General features: G+C 48.5%; 1 protein-coding gene across 1 annotated transcript in view; it reads right to left on the reverse strand.

Annotated features, from left to right (window-relative positions):
* Positions 1-4,781: 4,781 nt before the first annotated feature.
* The window catches only part of LOC119249232 (liver carboxylesterase 1-like), a 37,428-nt gene continuing 23,112 nt past the window's right edge, over positions 4,782-19,097 (reverse strand). The window contains exons 9-15 of the mRNA XM_037516419.2: positions 11,642-11,782; positions 9,703-9,783; positions 9,275-9,422; positions 7,040-7,164; position 6,580; positions 5,408-5,480; positions 4,782-5,087 (exon numbers count right to left, since the gene is read on the reverse strand). Of these exons, the coding sequence (XP_037372316.1) occupies positions 4,904-5,087; positions 5,408-5,480; position 6,580; positions 7,040-7,164; positions 9,275-9,422; positions 9,703-9,783; positions 11,642-11,782 (753 nt within the window). The 3' untranslated portion in view covers positions 4,782-4,903. The remainder of the gene's footprint in view (positions 5,088-5,407; positions 5,481-6,579; positions 6,581-7,039; positions 7,165-9,274; positions 9,423-9,702; positions 9,784-11,641; positions 11,783-19,097) is intronic.

Here is a 19,097-nt window from a genome sequence, read left to right on the forward strand (position 1 = left end):
TCAGCCTCCCATTGCACAGACCCTTGTCTAACTCCCCTTTTGCCCATCCTTTGTCTAAATAGCCCTGCACTCTACCAAATGGTCTGCCCATCAAAATCTGTCACACTTCTCAGTATAACAAATGCTGAAATGACTGATCTCTATGCATGTCGGGGCCTAGGAATTTTTGGAGATTACTCCCCTAAGTCCACCAGTGTCAAATAAACTTTCCTGATCTTCTCAGTTCTCTGAGTGCCACTTGGTTCCTCCTGGGGTAAAGGGCTGAAGTTCCGCAACAGTTTAACTCATGAATCTGTGGGCCACCTAGAAGGGTCTGCCCATCCAGACGTAGCTCAGCTGAACTTAATGGGCTCGCTCGTGTGTCTGCAGCTGTGGCTCAGCTGGAGGCTGGCTGGTCTTAGAGGCCCACACCAGGGCACCTTTTGCATGGTGTTGGGAACTGGATTCATTCTGTCTTGGAGGCTGGGGAGGCCACTGAAGGCATTTCACTGCAGTTTGGATTTTATTGATTTAAGCTGCCGCTGAATGGCTGCAAAAATCAAGAGACCGATATGAATACTAATTCCTGGACGTGTCAGCTCAGGTACAGTCCTTACTGTGCATCCAGGGATGTTGCTAGGGACCTTGGCCTGGAATTGGGGACCTGGTTCCCCACCATTCCAGAGGGGCGGCTATAAGGACATTGACCACAAGAGGGCAGCAGAGAATCACTAGTTCAATGGTCACCCTTGTCTGGAAATGTGAGATCAGGACAAATCCAGATAAGGGTTTTTAAACAGGGTCCTGTGTAGAGGATAGAATTGCTCTGCACTGAAGCACTCACCAGTCTTCAGAGGTTCCTGTCTCTGCTCTGTCACCAGGGCCACTTCATGGGCGTGAGACCTGTGTCCTCACACAAAACCCTGCTCTCAGACCTCCAGGCTGCACAGTAGTTTTAATGCTCTAGTGTCAACATCTCGAAATTCTTCATAATTTTTAAAATTGCTGTGCATTTTTTATTTTGCACAGCAAATTATGTAACTGGCCTCTGTTTTTTTCATATACTGATTGCGTTTCCCTGGGCATGGTGTTAACCTTCATAGGATTGATACAAATATTTACCAGATAGTGTGTTGTACATGGTTATTTGAATTAATATGAAAACTACCTTATTATGAAGACAAATAATAAACATTCGATTACTTTTCGTTGTGACTATTCAAAGGTAGTGAGCAGATTGCTGAAGGCTGATGTCCACCATCACCTTGTAGAGATCCACCTGGCTGGCTGGAGTCCCAGGGCAAGTCAGGGATAATTAGGCAGCTTCAGAGGCAGTGCAGGCAGCAACATCAGGAGAGTTAAAGATGCTCCAGAGATAAGGGCAACAAATTGCAAAGGGAACTAATCAAACACTGCAGGATTACGGGAACAGGACATTGCCGAATAAAGATGATAAAGAAAAGTATGGTAAGGTAAGGGCTGGGACACAAGGTCTTAATTCTGGACACAGAGATATTAAGGCAGAGTGAATGAGAACACCAAGAACTAACCAATCACAAAGAGACTGGTGGGGCTTTAGAACAATCAGGGAAAGAATGTATATGTTCCCTGAGACAGGGCTCCACTTTGGCTTCCTTGCCCCTCCCTGGCCTGGATCCATGGGCCTTGGAGTTCCACTTTATTTCTGTTCCTTTTCTCTTTAATAAACTTTTTCTTTCTCTAAACAAATCTGGCTCTTTTCACCTGCTCACCTGAGTGTCAGCGAAGTTCCTGCTGCTGCTTCGTGAGACACCAACCCGTGGTGGTCTAGTGGCTGGGACTCAGCGCTGCCCCTGCAGCCTGGGATCCGTTCCTGGCTGGGAGACTAGGCCTGAAGACCTGAAATTATAGTATTGGCTAGCTGTTAATTGTCCATCTAGTGCCACTGCTAGGCTCTTGCTAGGGGGACCATGAAAATGGATCTGATCTTGGTCTTGACCCCAAGGAGCCCTCCATCTAACTGGAAAGCCTACCTGCATTTTCATTCCTGGTGTCACCATGCAGATGGGCACATATGAGCTTTAGACCACAAGGACTGAATTACCAAGGCCACCGGAATGGGAAAGCAGAGACCTGGTTCTGCACCAGAGGTGTGATCTTGGAAAGGACCTTCCTTGCGCTGAGCCTCAGCCTCATAGAAACAATTGCCCCCTTGCTCCAGGCTTGTCAGACAAGTATGAGGAGATATTACAGGTAAGGGACAAGCTGCCCCAGGGGCTGCTTGCTTGATGGTGGGAGCTTTGGAAAGGCTCACCCCCTGCTCACTCTCCCCTATCAGTGATGGAAGAAGACTGGACCCAGGCAGGATCGGGGATCTTCCTGCTGCTGACAGAGCTATGAAGACACAACATAAGTTTCAGCCATGAGCAGGGTTCCCATTGCAGGAGACCCCAAGTTCTTGGTAAAACAAAGGAGCTTTTTTGTAGCTTTGGAGGGTTAAGGAGAAGTTGTGCTGGGGAGAAGTGGTGCTCACCCATCCACCCGGTCTTCAATCCTATAAAGGAAACCTGTCCCTTGATTGACAGACTTTTGGTTCCAGAGTGGGTGGGCACCATTTTGGGAAATCAGTCAGGAACTGTCACCCCACCTCTCATTGTTTCCTGCAATGTCCCTATTGAGTCACCTCCGGACTCTATGTTGTCCTTACTGTCAGAGCAGGACACAGAAAATCAAAGAACCTGTTCCTGGCTTCTGGTCTAATAGGTTTGAGCCCTGAAAAATCTCAGGGGAGTTGATAGATTTGGAAGAGTGAAAGATGATCCAGCAGGCAGACTTCGTGATCAACCACAGATTTCCCAGGCTAGGAGGATGAAGAGAAGGGAGGATTTGGTGCTGCCAGCATGGCCGAGAGCAGAAGCCTAGGAGTGCACCCCAGGTAGGTTTTAGAGGCATCTGAGAATTGAGGAGACCTGGGCCTCCACTCTGGACAAAAACCCAGAGAGCAGCCAGAGTCCTGATAAAAGCGGGCTCCTTCAGGTTGCGGGGCAGCCAGATTTAAACCAGGATTGCCAAACTCTGGCAGGGGCTGCCATCCCCACAGCGCCCTGCCTGGACTCTGTGGACCTGATCCCAGCTGAGCAGTCCAGGCAGGCACCCAGCCCAGAGGGCCTAGGGGGCAGGGATCCAGCCCCTGGTCAGGACAATCTGTCCTGGAGGGGCCTGGGATGACCATTCAGACTTTCTTTGCACAGAGACAACTCAAGCAGGCATGCCAAGTTCAGCAGAGGGGATGGAGTGGGATGTGAGGTCACAGTGAGCAAGCAGACCCAGAGGGCATTGGCAGGGGCTGCCAGAGCAGAGGCCAAGAGGAGCTGAGCGGCCAAGAAGGTGGCTCTGCTGGTGTGGGGCTTTGCTGCAGGAGAACTGGCAAATTGACCCCAACACAGTGGCTTCCATGGGTGGCCATCCTGTCCATAACATTCCAGTCTCTGCAAGGCCCGGTCAAAGAACTGTTGCTTTGGTTTCCTGCCTTCTTCCCACAGGCCCTGAAACATCTGGGTGGATCTACAGGTCTTGCATCTCCAGGGACCAGGCACACAGCTCCCGTACTCACTTATTGGTGCATTTGGGGTGCCTTTAGCCCATACTCTGTATGGGGCCCTGTGGTCTGACATTTCAGAAAGGGTTTGTGGCTCTCAACCTTGGCTTCCCATAAGCATGGAAGTCAGGAAAAATCATGATCTTCAGGCCCCTGCCTAGGCCAACAGAATCAGAATCAGCACAGGCTTGTGCATAAGCATTTCTAGAAGCTGTACAGGTGATGCGGAAGTCCCTGTAGTTCCAGGAAGGCAGGGCCCCTTATTTCGTGGGTCTGATGGCCTCTGCAGGCTTCTGTTTCTTTCATTCCTCTTGCTTTTTTGTATCACCAGTTATTTTCAGTATTTTCCATCCTAGAGCTGCACAGGGTGGGGGCAGCTGCAGGAAGGCGCAGAGGGACAGGTCATCAAGGGAATCCATGCCGTTCCTGCCTGGGGGGCCAAGGCGGTGGCTGGGCAGTGTGGTCTGAAAAACCGCCTTTAAGGGCAAGGTCCCGTAGTTCCAGCAATGACTTTGGGTGACTCAGCCAGCCTTCCCCCAATCTGGGTCTCCCCTTGTCCATATGGAGGGTGGTCAAGAGTCCTCCCCATGCCCATTCTAGTTTAAATTTGGCGGTGGGTACTGTGCTGCTCATGTCCCCACACCGTACACACTTGTGGCTCCTGGGGCTCTCCCTCAGGGCTAAACCCTGGGGTGTCTTGGTGTTGAGGAGAAACCCCCATGAAGAGAGACTATCCCAGCTCCCTCCCTCCCCTGGAGAAGCACCCTGAGGTTTGTTGTATTCCACCCCCTACTGGCCTCTGAGAAGTGGCTCTTGACACAGTCCACATGAAGTGCTTTCCCTTGTAGCTCTTCTCCACTCCTCTCTCAGCGTCCCCTCGGGCCACCCATCAAATAAACAAATGCACTCAAATCCTTGTCTTGGGGTCTGCTCTGGGAGGTGGGGACCAAGCCCAAGACATCACACTAGACCCCTGGGATTCCATTAGGTGCATACATACTGAGGAGTGTGGTATTTTCTTGGGGAGACCCAGCAGGGCTCCACAGTCCCCTCAGCAGCTCATGCGGTACCTTCTTGCTCCTGTGCTCTCTCTTCACCTTTCTTTTCCTGAGGAGGATGGGTTAATCTCCAACCCAAGACACAGCCACTGACATGGTCTCCAAAAGAACATTTATTTCCCAAATTGAGGCCATGCCATACACATGTGAATTTCCCCTCCCTAGCCTGTGCCCTTCCCCACCAGAAATTGCCCAGTCTCCATGAGAATTCACCTCTTTGGCCCATAAATGCCTCCCGTAGAAACCCTCCTGGGCCCTCCTGGGCGTTGAGGCCAGTCAGGCCTGCTGCTCACAGCTCAATGTGCTCTGTGTGTGGCGGCTTCTCTGCGGCCTCCTGGGCCAGGAGTTCAGCCCAGAAAGCCACTTCCTTGTCTTTCAGCTTCTGGGCTGCCTGTGTGGTGGCTCCAATCTGCAGGTACCCTTCCTTCTGGTCATATGCTGGCCAGTGTGGCAGCCCCTCCCCATTGGGGTTCCTGGGAATAGAATCAAATATAATTCCCTAGAGCTACTGTGTGGCCCAGTAAGCCCTAGAGATTTGCAGTGACCACCACCCAGCTTCATCTTCATTTCCTCCAACAGGCTCAACACCTCCAGAGGCGGAGAACACAACACCTCCAGAGGCGCGGAACACACCACCTCCTAGGTGGCCTCTCCAAACGGGAGACTCTCATGTCAGAGGTCTCATGGTCAGAGGTCACATGGCCAGAAGTTTGACCATTTCACATTAGCAGCAACCCCCTTCCAGCAGCTGTGCCCTGCCCCAGCCCCGCTGCATCTCTGCCATCATGCTCACCCAGTCCGAGCAAAGTTGGCCCAAAATTTCATGACCATCTTGCTGAGTTTGATCTCCTCTTCAGAGGCACCTTCTGTGGAGAAGAAGAAAAAATAGTTTTGCTACTCAAAGTGTGTTTCCTGGGCAGGTGGCAGTGGAGAGCTGGCCAGAAATTCAGGCTCTGAGTCCGTAGTCTAGAACTTCTGTCTCAAAAGTTGCAATTGGGTAATTTACATGCACTCGAAGCTCGAGGGTCACTGACCTGGGCTCCGTGAGGGCAGCAGTCAACCCTTTGTGACCACCGCCCACACCAACCCCTTCAGGCCCTTAGTCAGTTATCCCAGCTCGGGATTGCTCTTCTTGGGTTTTTTCTCATTCTCCGTCACCCACCCACATTTTCACAGAATCTAATACAACACAGAGCTGCAAGGGCCTACAGAAGCACCCAGCCAGGAAATACCCAGGGCCCCTGAGGTGTCAGGGACAGTCTCCAGGTGGCTAACAAGTCACCTGTAACTACTAGTAGTTAACATACTGAAGGTGTTTGTGAAAGATCTTCTTTAAAGTATAACATAATTAAATATATTTTAAAAGATTTTTTAAAAAGATTTATTTATTTATTTATACAAGCACTGGGTACAGTCAGAAGTGTGGGAGGGAGAGAGAATTCACCAGAGCCAGAGCAGGGAGCAGAAAAGGCAGACTGACGAAATACACTGTTGAGGGGAGCAGCAGGCAAGACAGGCAAGGTCTGCTGCACCATGTGAGTAGCTCCCTGGCTGGGGATCGAACTCATGCTGCAGTGGCTGCAGATAGCTTCATAGTGCTGAGACTTAACCCCTTGTGCCACCAGGGAGGCCTTTACAGGAATTTTAGATGGATGGATAGAGATACGTTGGTCCTGATTCAAGGTCAATGCCAAATTTTAAAAAAAGATTTATTTATTTACGCTTATAAGAACAGGGGTACAGGCAAGAGGTGTGGGGGAGGCACCTCAATGCCAATTTTAACCTGACTCTCACTCACATTCTGTTACGCTCTTGTGAGTGGGAGGGCAAGAGGTGCCAGATCCCTGCAGGTTACCCATCATTTATCTTATTGATGCCCAGACCCGGTTCCTAGCATAGCCATGGATGAGGGAGCAGGCCTACACATTTTCCATTGTGCATGTCAAAACAGGAAAATGCTGGAACCCTTTGTTGTTAAACTTACTACAGTGAATTCAGGGCCTCTCTGGTGGTGCAGGGGTGAAAGTCTCAGCACTATCAAGCTATCACCAGCCACTGCAGCATGAGTTTAATCCCCAGCCAGGGAGCTGACCCACATGGCGTAGCAGACCTCTCCTGTCTTGCCTGCTGCTCCCCTCAGCAGTGTATTTCAGTGGATCCGCCTGTTCTGCTCCCCACTCTGTTGCTGTTGAATCCTCTTACTCTCTCCCACCACTTCTGGCCTGCAACCCGAGTTCTTGTATGCATAAATAAATAAAAATAAATCTTTTTTTTTTTGAAAAAAACAAACAAACAAAAACCCCAAAACTATTATGGTGAATTCAGGAAATTAAGACTTAAAGAGGAAGAACTTGCCCAAGACCACCAAATGGGGGACCCAGATCTCCTCACTCCATACTTGCAGTCTCAATAAGGTCATCATCACCTTTAAAAATGGGGCTCCGAAGACCGAGAAGAGCTCATCCCCGTGGTCTGACACCTTGGGTTTCAGCTCTGACGAGAAGCTTGGGCTGTACTGGTACTCATACATGTAGGTGGGGGCTCCGGCATCTGAGAGGATATAGTTCATGCACAATTCATTAAATAGATGCACCCTTGGGGGGGTGTCAGATGTCCAGGGTCCCTGGGCACCCAGGGAAACTGCAGCACAATGGGGGCCTGAGAACACAACAGTAACAGTAGTAGCCACTGCCTGTCTCAGTGCCAACCACGTGCTGGATACCGTGTGTCCCTACATGAGCCCCTACCCCTGATGACCAGCATAATAGAGAAGCAGAGTCTTGGGGAAGCCCTATGACTTGCTGGAGCTGGGATTTGCCATGGTTGAATGGAGCTGGGATTTGAGCCTTGTATTTGCTGAATGAATGAATGAATGAATACTGGCTGAATAAAAGAACAATGAAAACTTGGTGAATCCATTCAACTTTCATTACAGGGTGGGGGTCAACTTACATCATAAACCCCTTTGCCTACTCAACACAGCCACACCGAGACATACATGTACAGATTACGCTGCTGTAACACATAGATCCCTGCCTGGTTTGCATCCTTTTGGAGAACACCTGCAGCCTAACAGGTGTCTTCTGACCTGTCTCACTTCCAGTGTTTTCTCACCTATTCTAAGGAGGATGAAGGGGGTCCAAGTGGCTGGTCTGAAGGTGCAGCTATTTAAACACAAACCTGTGCACAAAGGTGACAGGTTGCCACTTGCGTCAAGGAAAACCACAAGCTCAGGGTTTCCTATGCCACTTCACTTATCTCACTTCCTGTTTGGCCAGGGGGGCAGGAAGGTAAGGGCTAGAAAGATAAAGGGCCAGGACAGACAAAGTTGCCCCTCTCTTTTCTCCTGCCTGGTCCCTCACCAACTCCACTCCAAGCCCCAAGAAGATACCAGGTTTCCTGCTGATTATGCCATTGGAGCTGCCCTCTCCTGCTTCTTGGGGACTAACTCTTGGGCCACCCAACTGTGGGGAGAGGGTTGCTTTGCGGAGATCACAGTGCCCATAGACGGGGGATCTCATGGCGAAGGGCTGGGTGCTGACTCAGGCTGGTGGAGAAATTTTACAACCTTCCCCACTTGGATACAACAATGAACTTGGAAAATGCAGAAAAAAGGAAAATGAACAATATGATCATTTATAATCCCACCATTCAGGGAAACCACTATCATATTTCAGCACACACCTCTCCTATGTGTATAAAGTTGGGATAACAATGCATATATTATTTCATAACGCCAATCATCATTTCTTCATGTAATGAAATGTTTGTCCACAAATGACAACATCATATGCCATCCCAACATGAGGATGTCATTTGTTAAATGGCCTCCCTAACCCCTGCTCCCCATCATGACATCTTTGAGCAGGAAGTATTATTTGGAACAAGCAAACTTGTGGTTCGTAATTCACTCATTAAACAGTTGAGTCAAGGTCAAGCAGAGCTTGCTGAAAGGAGGGGTTTAAAACTGACCTGTTCCACTCCAAAGTTTTGGCTTCATTCTTCTTCAGCTCCACTAGTTAATAAGTGAGTTTGCAGCTAGCTCTGACTTTGGACTCTTCAAAGACTCATCTAAGATTTGCCCTCTGACCATAACTTCTAGTAAGGAGCCCCTATAGTGGAGGCTGCTGTTGCTCACCCAACCCCTACTTCTGGGTATGCCAGCCTGACTGCTGCCTTGGGATCTGTAGCTCTTGGTCCAAGGTCTTTGACCATGGAGACCATTCTGTCCATGTGGGCAGCATGCCAAAGTGCCAGGGAATTAATGGGCCCTTGGGAACGGGCCCCTTGCAAGGGACAGTCACGAGACAAGTCTTCTACCTCCCCAGGGCTCCCCAGCTCTGCTGGCCACTGCGGACACTTGCTCATCAATACGGCATTGCTTGGTTCCTTCTTCTCTCCATGTCACCGCTCTACTCCTCCCCTGGCGTTTTCTGGGATCATCTCCCAGATAATCTACTTGAGTTCAGATCCTTGCCTCAGAGTCTGATTCAGGCAGAAATCAAAATAAGACAGTGCCCCACCCCAGGACTTATGGAGTCAGCCTTGGAGGCCTAACCCCCAGCTGTTCCCTCACATCTTTCCATGCTGAGGGTGGGCAAGACAGACAGGAAAGCTTGTGGGATAGCTGTCCCTTCCCTGTCCAATGTCTTGAACTCACCTCTGTGACTACGGGCCACATTCACAGAGGGGACACCAAATATCAAATCTGCCATCATTTTCAAGAACAGGTCTTTCTTTTTGACAGGGTCGTCTGTCCCTCCTAAATACTCCTCAGTGGCCGCTGCAGTCAGTCCCTCGGGGACATTCTGAAAGGGATCAGGAATGAAAGTGACAGCTTCCTCCCTGTACCCGCCCCTGTGGCAAGGCACAGCTTCTTCAGCCAGTGAGGAAGACTTGAGTTAATGGGCAGCTTTTCGCCCTGTGCAACCCCTGACCCAGGGTGCTTGGGTAAGAAAGGCAGAGGGGTGTGGACAGAGACCCCCGGGCCTAGTCTTCATTCTGCCATTTAATTGCTCTGTGAGGTAAGGTGTGGCTCCACCCCTCCTTGGGTCTCAGCTAGTTCCCATGTTTCTCCCAAAGTCTTACAACAACAGGATAGGACTTCCATAGGAGAGATGTGGCTGACTCCTGGTCCAGCTTGCCTTCTGAGAGTGGGTAGCCCATCATCTGTTAAAATAACAGTTAATCATTTGTGACTCACTGGGAATTAGCAGGAAGAATCAACTGACCAAATGCCCAAGCCAATGCGGCTGAAGGGCCTCTCCCTTCGTTATGTCTCCTGGACGTGGGTCTTCGATGAGTTGGGAAAAATTAATGATCTAATGGACTTATATCTAGAAAGTCAAGATGTGCTGAAGATAAAGTAAATGTTTAGACAAGTGGGCCCAGACCTTTGCAATTGTCTGTGTCTGTTTCCGTGTCTGTGTGTCTCTATCTATCTGCCAACTGTCTATATATACAATGCAATTGTCTGTGTCTGTCTGTCTGTCTCTATCTGCCAACTGTCTACATATTCAGTGGTCAGTGAGACAGGGGAGGTTTATATCAGGCTAGTGCTGAAGTCAGGACACTGGAGAAGATGACACAGACCTCACAAATATCCGTCCCCATTCCAAAGGCCAACGAAGCCCAAGTCCCTCCATTATGATTTTTTAAAAGATTTATTTATTTATGCATATAAGAACTGGGTGCAGGCTAGAGGTGTGGGAGGTGAAAGGGTTCACCAGAGACACAGTGGGGAACAGAACAGGCAGACTGACTGAAATACAATACTGAGGGGAACAGGGGTGAGTTAGGAGAGGTCTGCTGTGCAATGTGGGTCACCTCCCTGGCCAGCCAGGATTGAACTCAAGCTGCAGTGGCTGCAGATAGCTTCACAGTGCTGCATCTTAACCCTTGTGCCACCAGGGAGGGCCCCCATTATGATTTTATATTATAGCTTTACTCCTTGGGTAAGACCCAAGAAATTTTTCAAGGTTAGGAATACAGAATTCTGTACTTAATGTCTCCATCCAAGCCTCTGCAGGTGACCACACTCCAGCATGGCCTCTGGCCACTTAAGGTCACATACCTAGGATGCCTTGAGTCCCTCTTTAAAACATCTACCTGAGAAAGCTCCAGACACCAGGAGAACTTAACTGCCATGGATTCTAGTAACAAACCTGGGATGGGCAGAGGGTCCTCAAACTCAGCTCTAGAAAGCTTGCCATTATAAACCTGGTCTCTGCCCTTTGAGATGTAAATTAAACACCCAAAACTGGTTCCACAAGGACCAGAGAGCCTTCTCTCTGAAAAGAAAACACTCAGTCCTGGGGTGTGGGGAGGGAGTATAAGGTCTACCCTTGGTGGGCACCTGGCTTCCACTTACACCACTGCTCCTGCCATCAAGACAAGTCGATTTCTCCTCCAGAGAAAACTCAGGTGGCCTAGTCACATGGACAAACCCACATGCACAGCCCACCTCTTAGTACACTATGGCCTTTATATGATCTCCAGCCTTTTGTATCAGGGATGAGAGCTCAGTTCACACTAGACTCTTCTCCCTATTGCAGTGGGGTCACTGAATAAACCTAATGTTCCAACTTCAATGAGTGTATAAAGCCCTTGCTAACTTTTAGAAGACAATTCTAACTCAAGAGGAAACACATTTCTCTGAATCTGTCCAATTAGATGACTAAGAGCAGAAAGGGGGATTTATGGGGAAACTGAAAATCCCAAGCCTGGGGGTGAGGCTGCTAGTAGGGCCCCAGGCTCACTCCTCACTCAAGTACCTCCTGTCAAGGCTGTGGTTCCCCCTTCAGCACCCACGAGTCTCCCCCAGCCCCTACATGCCAGGATCTTGGTTTGAAGACCATCAAGAGAGGGTTTGGGGAGAGTCTCCTGGGCTATACCACCCAGGTGACCATTGGGGTATCCCAGAGAAAGTGTCCATGGAAATGTCAGTTTGTGCTAAAGGGGACAGGGATCTGGGGGAGGGGTGGCGGGGCGGCAGGCGGCAGTCTTCTAAGAGCCCGCAATTGCTCACCATTGGCAGAAGCCAACCAAACTCATCCTTGTTGATTCCAACCATGTAGGGAACAGTGTTCAGGTTCTTTTCAGCCATCATCTCTTCAGGGGTCTTCGGCAGCAGCACTCCATCAACCACAGTGGGCAGGAATGGGTGGCTCTGGGAAAAAGCCAGCATGCTGTTTGTGCTTCTCCCATACAGACACTGATGTCCTCATCTCCAACCACCTGGGTGAGACCTGCATGGCCATGGGCAGTGGCCACTGAATTCAGGGTCCTAAAAAAGGCAGCTAAGTCTTTCTGACCCCAAAAGGTAGAAGTTTGCCCAGGGGAAAGCAGTGGTAAGGTGATGGGTAACTACCCCAGCAGGAGGGCTGACAGGGCAGGATATTGAGAAGTTGCTTCTCAAGAAGGTAAAGTCATCAGAACCCGGCCAGGTTGCAGGATGGGAGGAGAGGAGAGATGGAAGGGGATCCCCTTCCTGAGGGTCCTGCAAATAGTGAGTTTGTGATACTAATCCTTCCTGCAGCTTTCAGGAGATCTGGGCCCTTCCTGTAGACTCCCCTATCCAGTTATCTCCACCTCTTCATGGTGGAAAATTCTAGTCTCCCCTTCTCCCCCAGGGGCAGGAAATATAAACATGATGGGGGAGGCAGCCTGGGGGCTGGGCCCAGGGAGTTAGAATTAATGAGTGGGAGCCCTGGATTAGGAATCAGGGGATTGAGTTCCAGATCCACAGTTGGTCCTCCTGGCGGTGTTACCTAGGCAAGTCACCGCATTCCTCTGGGCCTCAGCAATACAAACATGAGTCCAGAGGGAGATTTCTTTCATTCATAATTAACTACAGCTTAAAGTTGTCAAGATTTACAACCTATAATCAAGAAGTCAAAGGTCCTTACCTCCCTGGGTCTCCAAGTAAATCAAGAGAGAAAAATTTCTGTGAAGACAAAGAGAGAATGTGGGTGAGAAAGGAACCGGGGAAAAAAATCTGATGTTTGTGAGCTGTGTGCTGCCAAAAGTATCAGGTTCAAGGTATCAGGTTCTCCTCACTGGTGCCAACCTGGCTGGGCCAGGAGGAAGTGGGCAGGATGCTGGCTCCCCTGGACACAAGCTCAGGGGGAGGAGGTGGGGGGGTGCTGGGGAGTGAAGGGGTTGGAGCACTGAGAGATGTCTTTTGTGCCTGCCCTGTCCTCCATCCATGTCTCCTCCTTGTTCCCCAGAGCAACAACATCCCGATTTTCCTTTGGGATACCTCCCATTTCCCCATTCTCACTCTATGAATCCAGGCCTCTGTATGTGACCCAGGGTGCTTCCTTTCCTGGGCACAGAGATTGGTTCAGGGATGGGCATGTGCCCATGTCAGTCCAGTAGAGTTAACCTCAACACTTCTGCTAGAATTACTAGGGAAGAGTGCTTCTAGACAGATAGGATCTAAGTGTAGAGAGCTATTGTTGTCATCGACCTCCCAAGGAGACAAACTCCTAAGAGTGAATTTAACATGGGTGGATAGGTGGATGGATGGATGGATGGATGGATGGATGGGTGGATGGATGGATGCACAGATGAATGGAGTTGGTAAATACAGGAATACAGGCAAATTGGATGTTTAAGTGGATAAATGCCTGATAACTAGCAGGTAGGTGATGAATTCACTATTGATTTTAGAGAGATGAGTAATGGGGTGAAGATATATGATGGCTGGATAAACATGAGTGATTGATAATAAATTAATGAAAGGTAAAAATGGATTGACATTAGGTTGATGAAAGGATATCAATGAACTGGATGGATTGGTGAAATTATAGATGGATAATAAGATGGTGAATGAACGGATGAATGACTGTGTGGATGCATGTTATCCCAGAGTCACAGTTGAGGCACTCTCAGAAAACCCCTACGGGGTTGAAACTGAGTTTCTAAATTAACCAAGAAAACTGTGACAATTTTTCTGAAAAATTTTTGTTCTTCGTATCGCCAATCTTAAAGTTCAGAATGGTAGTGGCGTGTGGGAATATGCAATGCCTGATTTATTAGAAATATATCTGAAACAAGAATGACAAAATAGAAAGTCTGATAGAGCTGGGAGATTATTATACCATTGTACATTATACTATTTTTTTAATTTACTTTTTTTTAAAGATTTATTTATTCATGCATACAAGAACCGGGATACAGGCCAGATGTGCAGGAGGGTGAGAGGATTCACCAGAGACAGAGTGGGGAACAGAACAGGCAGACTGAAACACACTACTGGGGGAGTAGCAGGCGAGACAAGAGAGGTCTGCTGTGCCATGTAGGTATCTCCGTGGCGGCAGGGATCGAACCCACACTGCAGTGGCTATGGACACCTTCACAGTGCTGTGCTCAACTGCCTGCGCCACCAGGGAGGCCCCATTATACTATTTTTTGACTTTGCGAATGTTTAAGATATTTCCGAATAAAAAAGGAATGAAGAAATACTTCCTCCAGACCAGAAGCTGACATTAGCCTGGACAGCTGAGAAACGTCCCAGGTAGTCTTTCTGAGGCCCAGTTCACAGGCTTGGGGAAGGTACAGCGAGAGGTGTGTATAGGTACCTACCATCTTCAGCGACACGTCCAAAAGCTCTTCCTCTGTCTTCTGGCGCAGGCAGTGAACAAGGACAGCTGAAGTGGTTGTCTTACAACCAGCAAAGAAAGCAATTTGCTGCAGAGAGATCAAAGGGGACAGCAGAATTCAAGAGGCATGTCCCTTGCCTCCATCAGTAAAGAGGTATTCTTGTCCAATGTTGATGTCTAAAGGCAGCAGGGGGTGGCAGAAAATCCAACAGACCAAGAGGTGTGGGTCCTGGGTCCTAGTCACACCAATTACACAACCTCCATCTATGTTACCTTATCTCTGTTAAAAGGACATGCTCTCAAGGCTGAACATCAAAACAGAGGCAGCATGGAGTGGGGCTTAACCCTAAAATATGCTGTCTGGTTTCAAATTGCAGCTCAGCCACTTGCTAACAATTTGGCATTGAGCAATCCGCAGGTAGGGTGAGGGAGAGAGGAAACTGCTAACAGAGACAAGGCAGGTTCCAGAACAATGGGGTATGGGGAGGGTGCATGGGCGCCCCATTGCTTAGTATCATGTCTGACACAGGGTGCCTGAATGTATTTGTTGAATAAAGAAAAAGTCACAGGGAGAAGTAGAAGAGGAGAGAGGGAGAGACTATGAGTCTTAGATTCCCTTCCTTTTGCCAATGTCAAGTTCCTGTTTAACAGCAAAATGTTCTTTTCTCTGTCACCTCTTTAAATAAATTCCTCCTTGACTTAAGCCTGGTCAAGTGCGTCTATTGTTTACAACTAAAAAAATTCTTTAAAACATTCTCAAAACCCCCAAAATTCCTGGTGGCTTCTTTTGCTCCCCTCCTACTTACAAGTCCCCTTTAGTCTGGTGCTGAAGCCAGCTCTCACAGCCCTGACTCATCACTGACTGTAGGGGGCGCTCTTCTCAGCAGAACCTCCCTGTTGCTCACCTTCCTGGGTTTCCTAACACTCCAGATAAAGACAAACTCCTCACCAGGGTCCTTCTTACGCGTCATCATGATCCCTGCCAACATTCCGCCATTAGTCTACTTCAAGTTCCCTCTGCTCCTCCTCCAGCCACATCAGCCTGTCTTGCTTGCTCCCACACAAGATACCTCCTTCTATCCCAGGACCTTTGCACATGGTGCTCCCTCTTCCTGGAATACCCATTTCTCACTGAGTAAATAACTGCCCATTCTTCTGATCGCAACTCATTGATCCATTTTCCAGGAATTTTTTCCTGATAATCTCCCCTTACACTCTGGGGTAAGTGCTTCTTTTGGATGCTTGTTGGGAGCCTGCTGCCCTAAAAGGAGCTGGAGTTTTTGAAGAATACCTGTTTACTCTGCATACGGAGTTCCAGGACATTAGAAGTTCTGCAAATAGAACTTCTTCCCAGAATTGACTCCTATTCTCTGAGGACCTACTGGCTTCTGCTCATGTTCCTCACTAACCAGAAAAACTTGCTTTCAGTAGTAGCTTATTAATCTGTATAAGCAAAACCACAGTTGCATGCTATTTTCTTGTTCCTTTGTTCATATCTTCAATAAAAGCTTGGGCTGGGAGAGTGAAAGGCAGAGCAGCTCTCGATGGCACTCTCCCTGGCCTCCCCACATTGCAAATTCATTTAGACTCCAAGTCTTTGTTAATGGCAGAGAACTTCATCGGCTGTCCTGTCTGCAGCAGATGCTGTTATGACATCAGGTACCTCTCCTTTATTGCTCTTGTCACAGTTGACATTTAATAATTAGTGTGATTATGGAACCATTAACTGTCTCCGTTCTTATAATGGAAGCTTCATAAGGTTGCTAGGTGTCTCTATATCAAAACTATTTATTGAGTAAATGAATGAATTCTCTAGGAACCAACCCTGGTTACAAGGTCTTCGGGGAGGAACCACTCCAGACCCACATTCAGTAAGGGGGTTCACCAGAAATCAGACTGGAAAGGGACACAATGACAGTCCAGGCCTACTGTTCAACCCTGCACCCCACCTTGGCACAACTGAGGCAGTGCAGTTAATTTGCCCAGAGCTCCTGCTCTGCCCTGACAGCTTGATGACCTTGGCATGTTTCTTCTGCTTTATGATCCAGTTTGCTCATCAGTGAAACTGGGAGTTGAATGAGATGTCTCCTTGCCCTTCTCACTCAGATATTCTCATTTTCAAGATTTTTTGAGGATGTCAGCTGGATCCCATAGCAAGAAAATTCTCAGATTTCAGGTCACAGAACAATGGGTATAAGAGGGATCCAGAGTGAGTGAGACCTACCTGAGCTGCAGCACTCATTTCCTTCTTGACCAGAACAGAGTGAGGGACACCACCACTCTCAGAGATAGCCCGGTGGAAGAGGTTCTTAGACAAGGGAGATAAAACCTGGGAAGGGAGTGGAGAGGAAAGGAGAATATGCTTCTGGACAGGAGGTCTTCAATGACTTCCCTCACCCCTTGTACTGCCCTGGTCATTTCCCTGGGGACCCTGGAGTTCAGTGGACCCCTCAAAGCCTCTCGTGGCTTTGCCTTTCTTCAGGTTGCTCCAAGAAAACATCAGCAGGAGGGAGCCAGGACCACAGGGCAAGGGACAGAACACAAAGTATGTGGTTTGTGCCACATTCTGATAATAATCAGAAGCATCAGGAAACTTGTCAAACCCAAGATTCCAAAGTGATGAGATTGAGTATATAAATGATTTCACAGTCTTACCATGGAATACTATGCAGCTATACAAAATAATGTTATGGAAAAGTACTTAATAGTTAGGTACATGTTCATGTTATACTGTAATGCTAAGGGAGATTATTTGTTTAAAAAATCTTAGGTGGGTATGTAGGTAAGTAAGTAGGTAGAGAGATAGGCAGATGGATGGATAGATAGATATCTAAGTTAAACTGAGTTCTGAGCTTCCTGGAGGCTATACTGGGGTCCAAGGAGTGCTAAGTCATTAACTCGCCACCATTTAACATTGTACAGCGTGGGGTCAGCCCTGAACCCAGGTCTAATAAGTAAAGGTGCCAATGGATAGACTGGTTGAATTCCAAGGGATCCAGTCAGCAACCGCATTAGGACCAGAAACACTTACAAGAATAGAGACACTTTCACCTCCTGCTGATTCTCCAAAGATGGTGACAGAGCCTGGGTTCCTCCAAAGTTAGCAATGTTCTCCTGCACCCAGCGCAGAGCAGCCAACTGGTCCAAGTGACCCCAGTTTCCTAAGCAGTGTTCATCTCCTGTGCTATGAATAAGAGAACAGGGTGGGTTGGGGAGCAAAGAGGTCATGGCTAGATTCTTAAGAACATGGGTGGGGCTGGGAGCTCCAGGTGAGCCTTCTGGAGTAAAACTGGTCTTCCGTGGCTCTGACACATGTCTTCACTTGCCTCCCATTCCTGTAGCACAGTTCCATTGTACATTCATTCATACCACTGAGCATCTTCTGTGGGCAAAGTACTGTCCCCTAAGGCCTAGGAACACTTTGAGAACACAAATAGGAAAAAAATCTCTCATGGAGCTCATACTACAGATCATAAAAACAAATAGATAAATATAGCATTACTAGTAAAAATGCTTTCAGGAAAAATAAAAAGCAATAAAAGAAAAGGCAGAGGTGAGGTTGGGGAACAGGAGGTTCTGGCAAAGAGCCTAGAAGGTAGAGGCCAGGAGCCAAGAGAAGGAAGCATCTCAAAAAGCTGTGAGCAACCATGTGTGGAAGCTGCCAAGATTGGACCCACAACTGGTGGCATGGCTGCGGTGAAGTGGAGAGACCTGGAGGAGAGGAAGGGAGAGAGCTCATGTAGCACTTTTAGAGTGACAGGAGCAGAGAAAGGGGCTGTGGGTGGGAGGAATGAGGAGAATCAATGAAAGCAAGAAGGCAAAGCAGTCCAGGACGCGACACAGCTCAGAAACCCCTCCCCCAGCTCCCTAGGTCTTTCAGGGAGCAACCCACCGCGCCTCAGCCTGTCCACCCGTGGCCCCAGGGCAGTAGTTCCAGGGCCAGGGCATTCAGAAAAGGCATTCAGAGTAACTGGGTCCTGCAAGAAACTTGGCTCCGGTGCCCATGCAGAGTTGACTGAGAAGGTTCTAGAAGATTCTAACCTTCACTCATTCTCATGTGTGTACCAAACTGGAAGGAAGAGGGGTGAGTGGGCCTAACATTGCTTCTAGGAGGGTTGTCCCAGCCATTGATGTGTGGCTCCAGCCTCCCGTTCCTTTACTCACAAGCATTGCCTAATTTCCTGCTCCTTTCTTCCTTTCCTGCGAGGTAAGAGAAGTAATCTGTCACAGCTGGGCTGCTTGCTAACTTTCATGATGGAGGCATACCATGAGCGGGCAGCACAGGTGAAAAAGAAGAAAGTTTCAGGAGGTAACATTTGCGCTGGCCCTTGCAGGTGCATGGGTATCTGTCAGGTCGAGTAGGCATTCCAGGTAGAGGGGCCAGTACATGCCAAAGCTCAGAAAAAGTGAACCATTTCTCCTCGCACCCCCCCCCCCAAAATCAGGGTTGCAATTGTATGGGGAATATAAAAATTAAAAAAAGAAAAAAATAATATATTATCTGGAATCACAAGTCAGAAGAAATAAAAGCATTGCAAGAACTATACTAAAAAAAAAAAAAAAAAAAAAAGAAACAAGTGAACCAGTATGGCTGCAGGTTGAGAAGGTAGGTGGAGCCCAATTATGAAAGGACTTGGTGAAGGTGGGGGGGTATATAGATAAGTAAGTAGGATCCCCTGAAGGGATTCCCCCTGAGGGCTGACATGCCTGGAAGTGGCCCCAGCACACTCACTTGGAAGTCCACAGTGCAGGGAGGAGACTCCACAATCTTACCTGAAGAATCCCCAGATGCCAGGCGGTACTGGATGGTCACCATCCACACATTTTCATGGGCAGAGAGGCCAGGCCATCATAGGTTGATGCTGCGCCCACCACCAA

This window comes from Talpa occidentalis, unplaced genomic scaffold (assembly GCF_014898055.3).
Source record: "Talpa occidentalis isolate TD23 unplaced genomic scaffold, MPIMG_talOcc4v2.1 talOcc4.17, whole genome shotgun sequence".
NCBI classification, from domain to species: domain Eukaryota; kingdom Metazoa; phylum Chordata; class Mammalia; order Eulipotyphla; family Talpidae; genus Talpa; species Talpa occidentalis.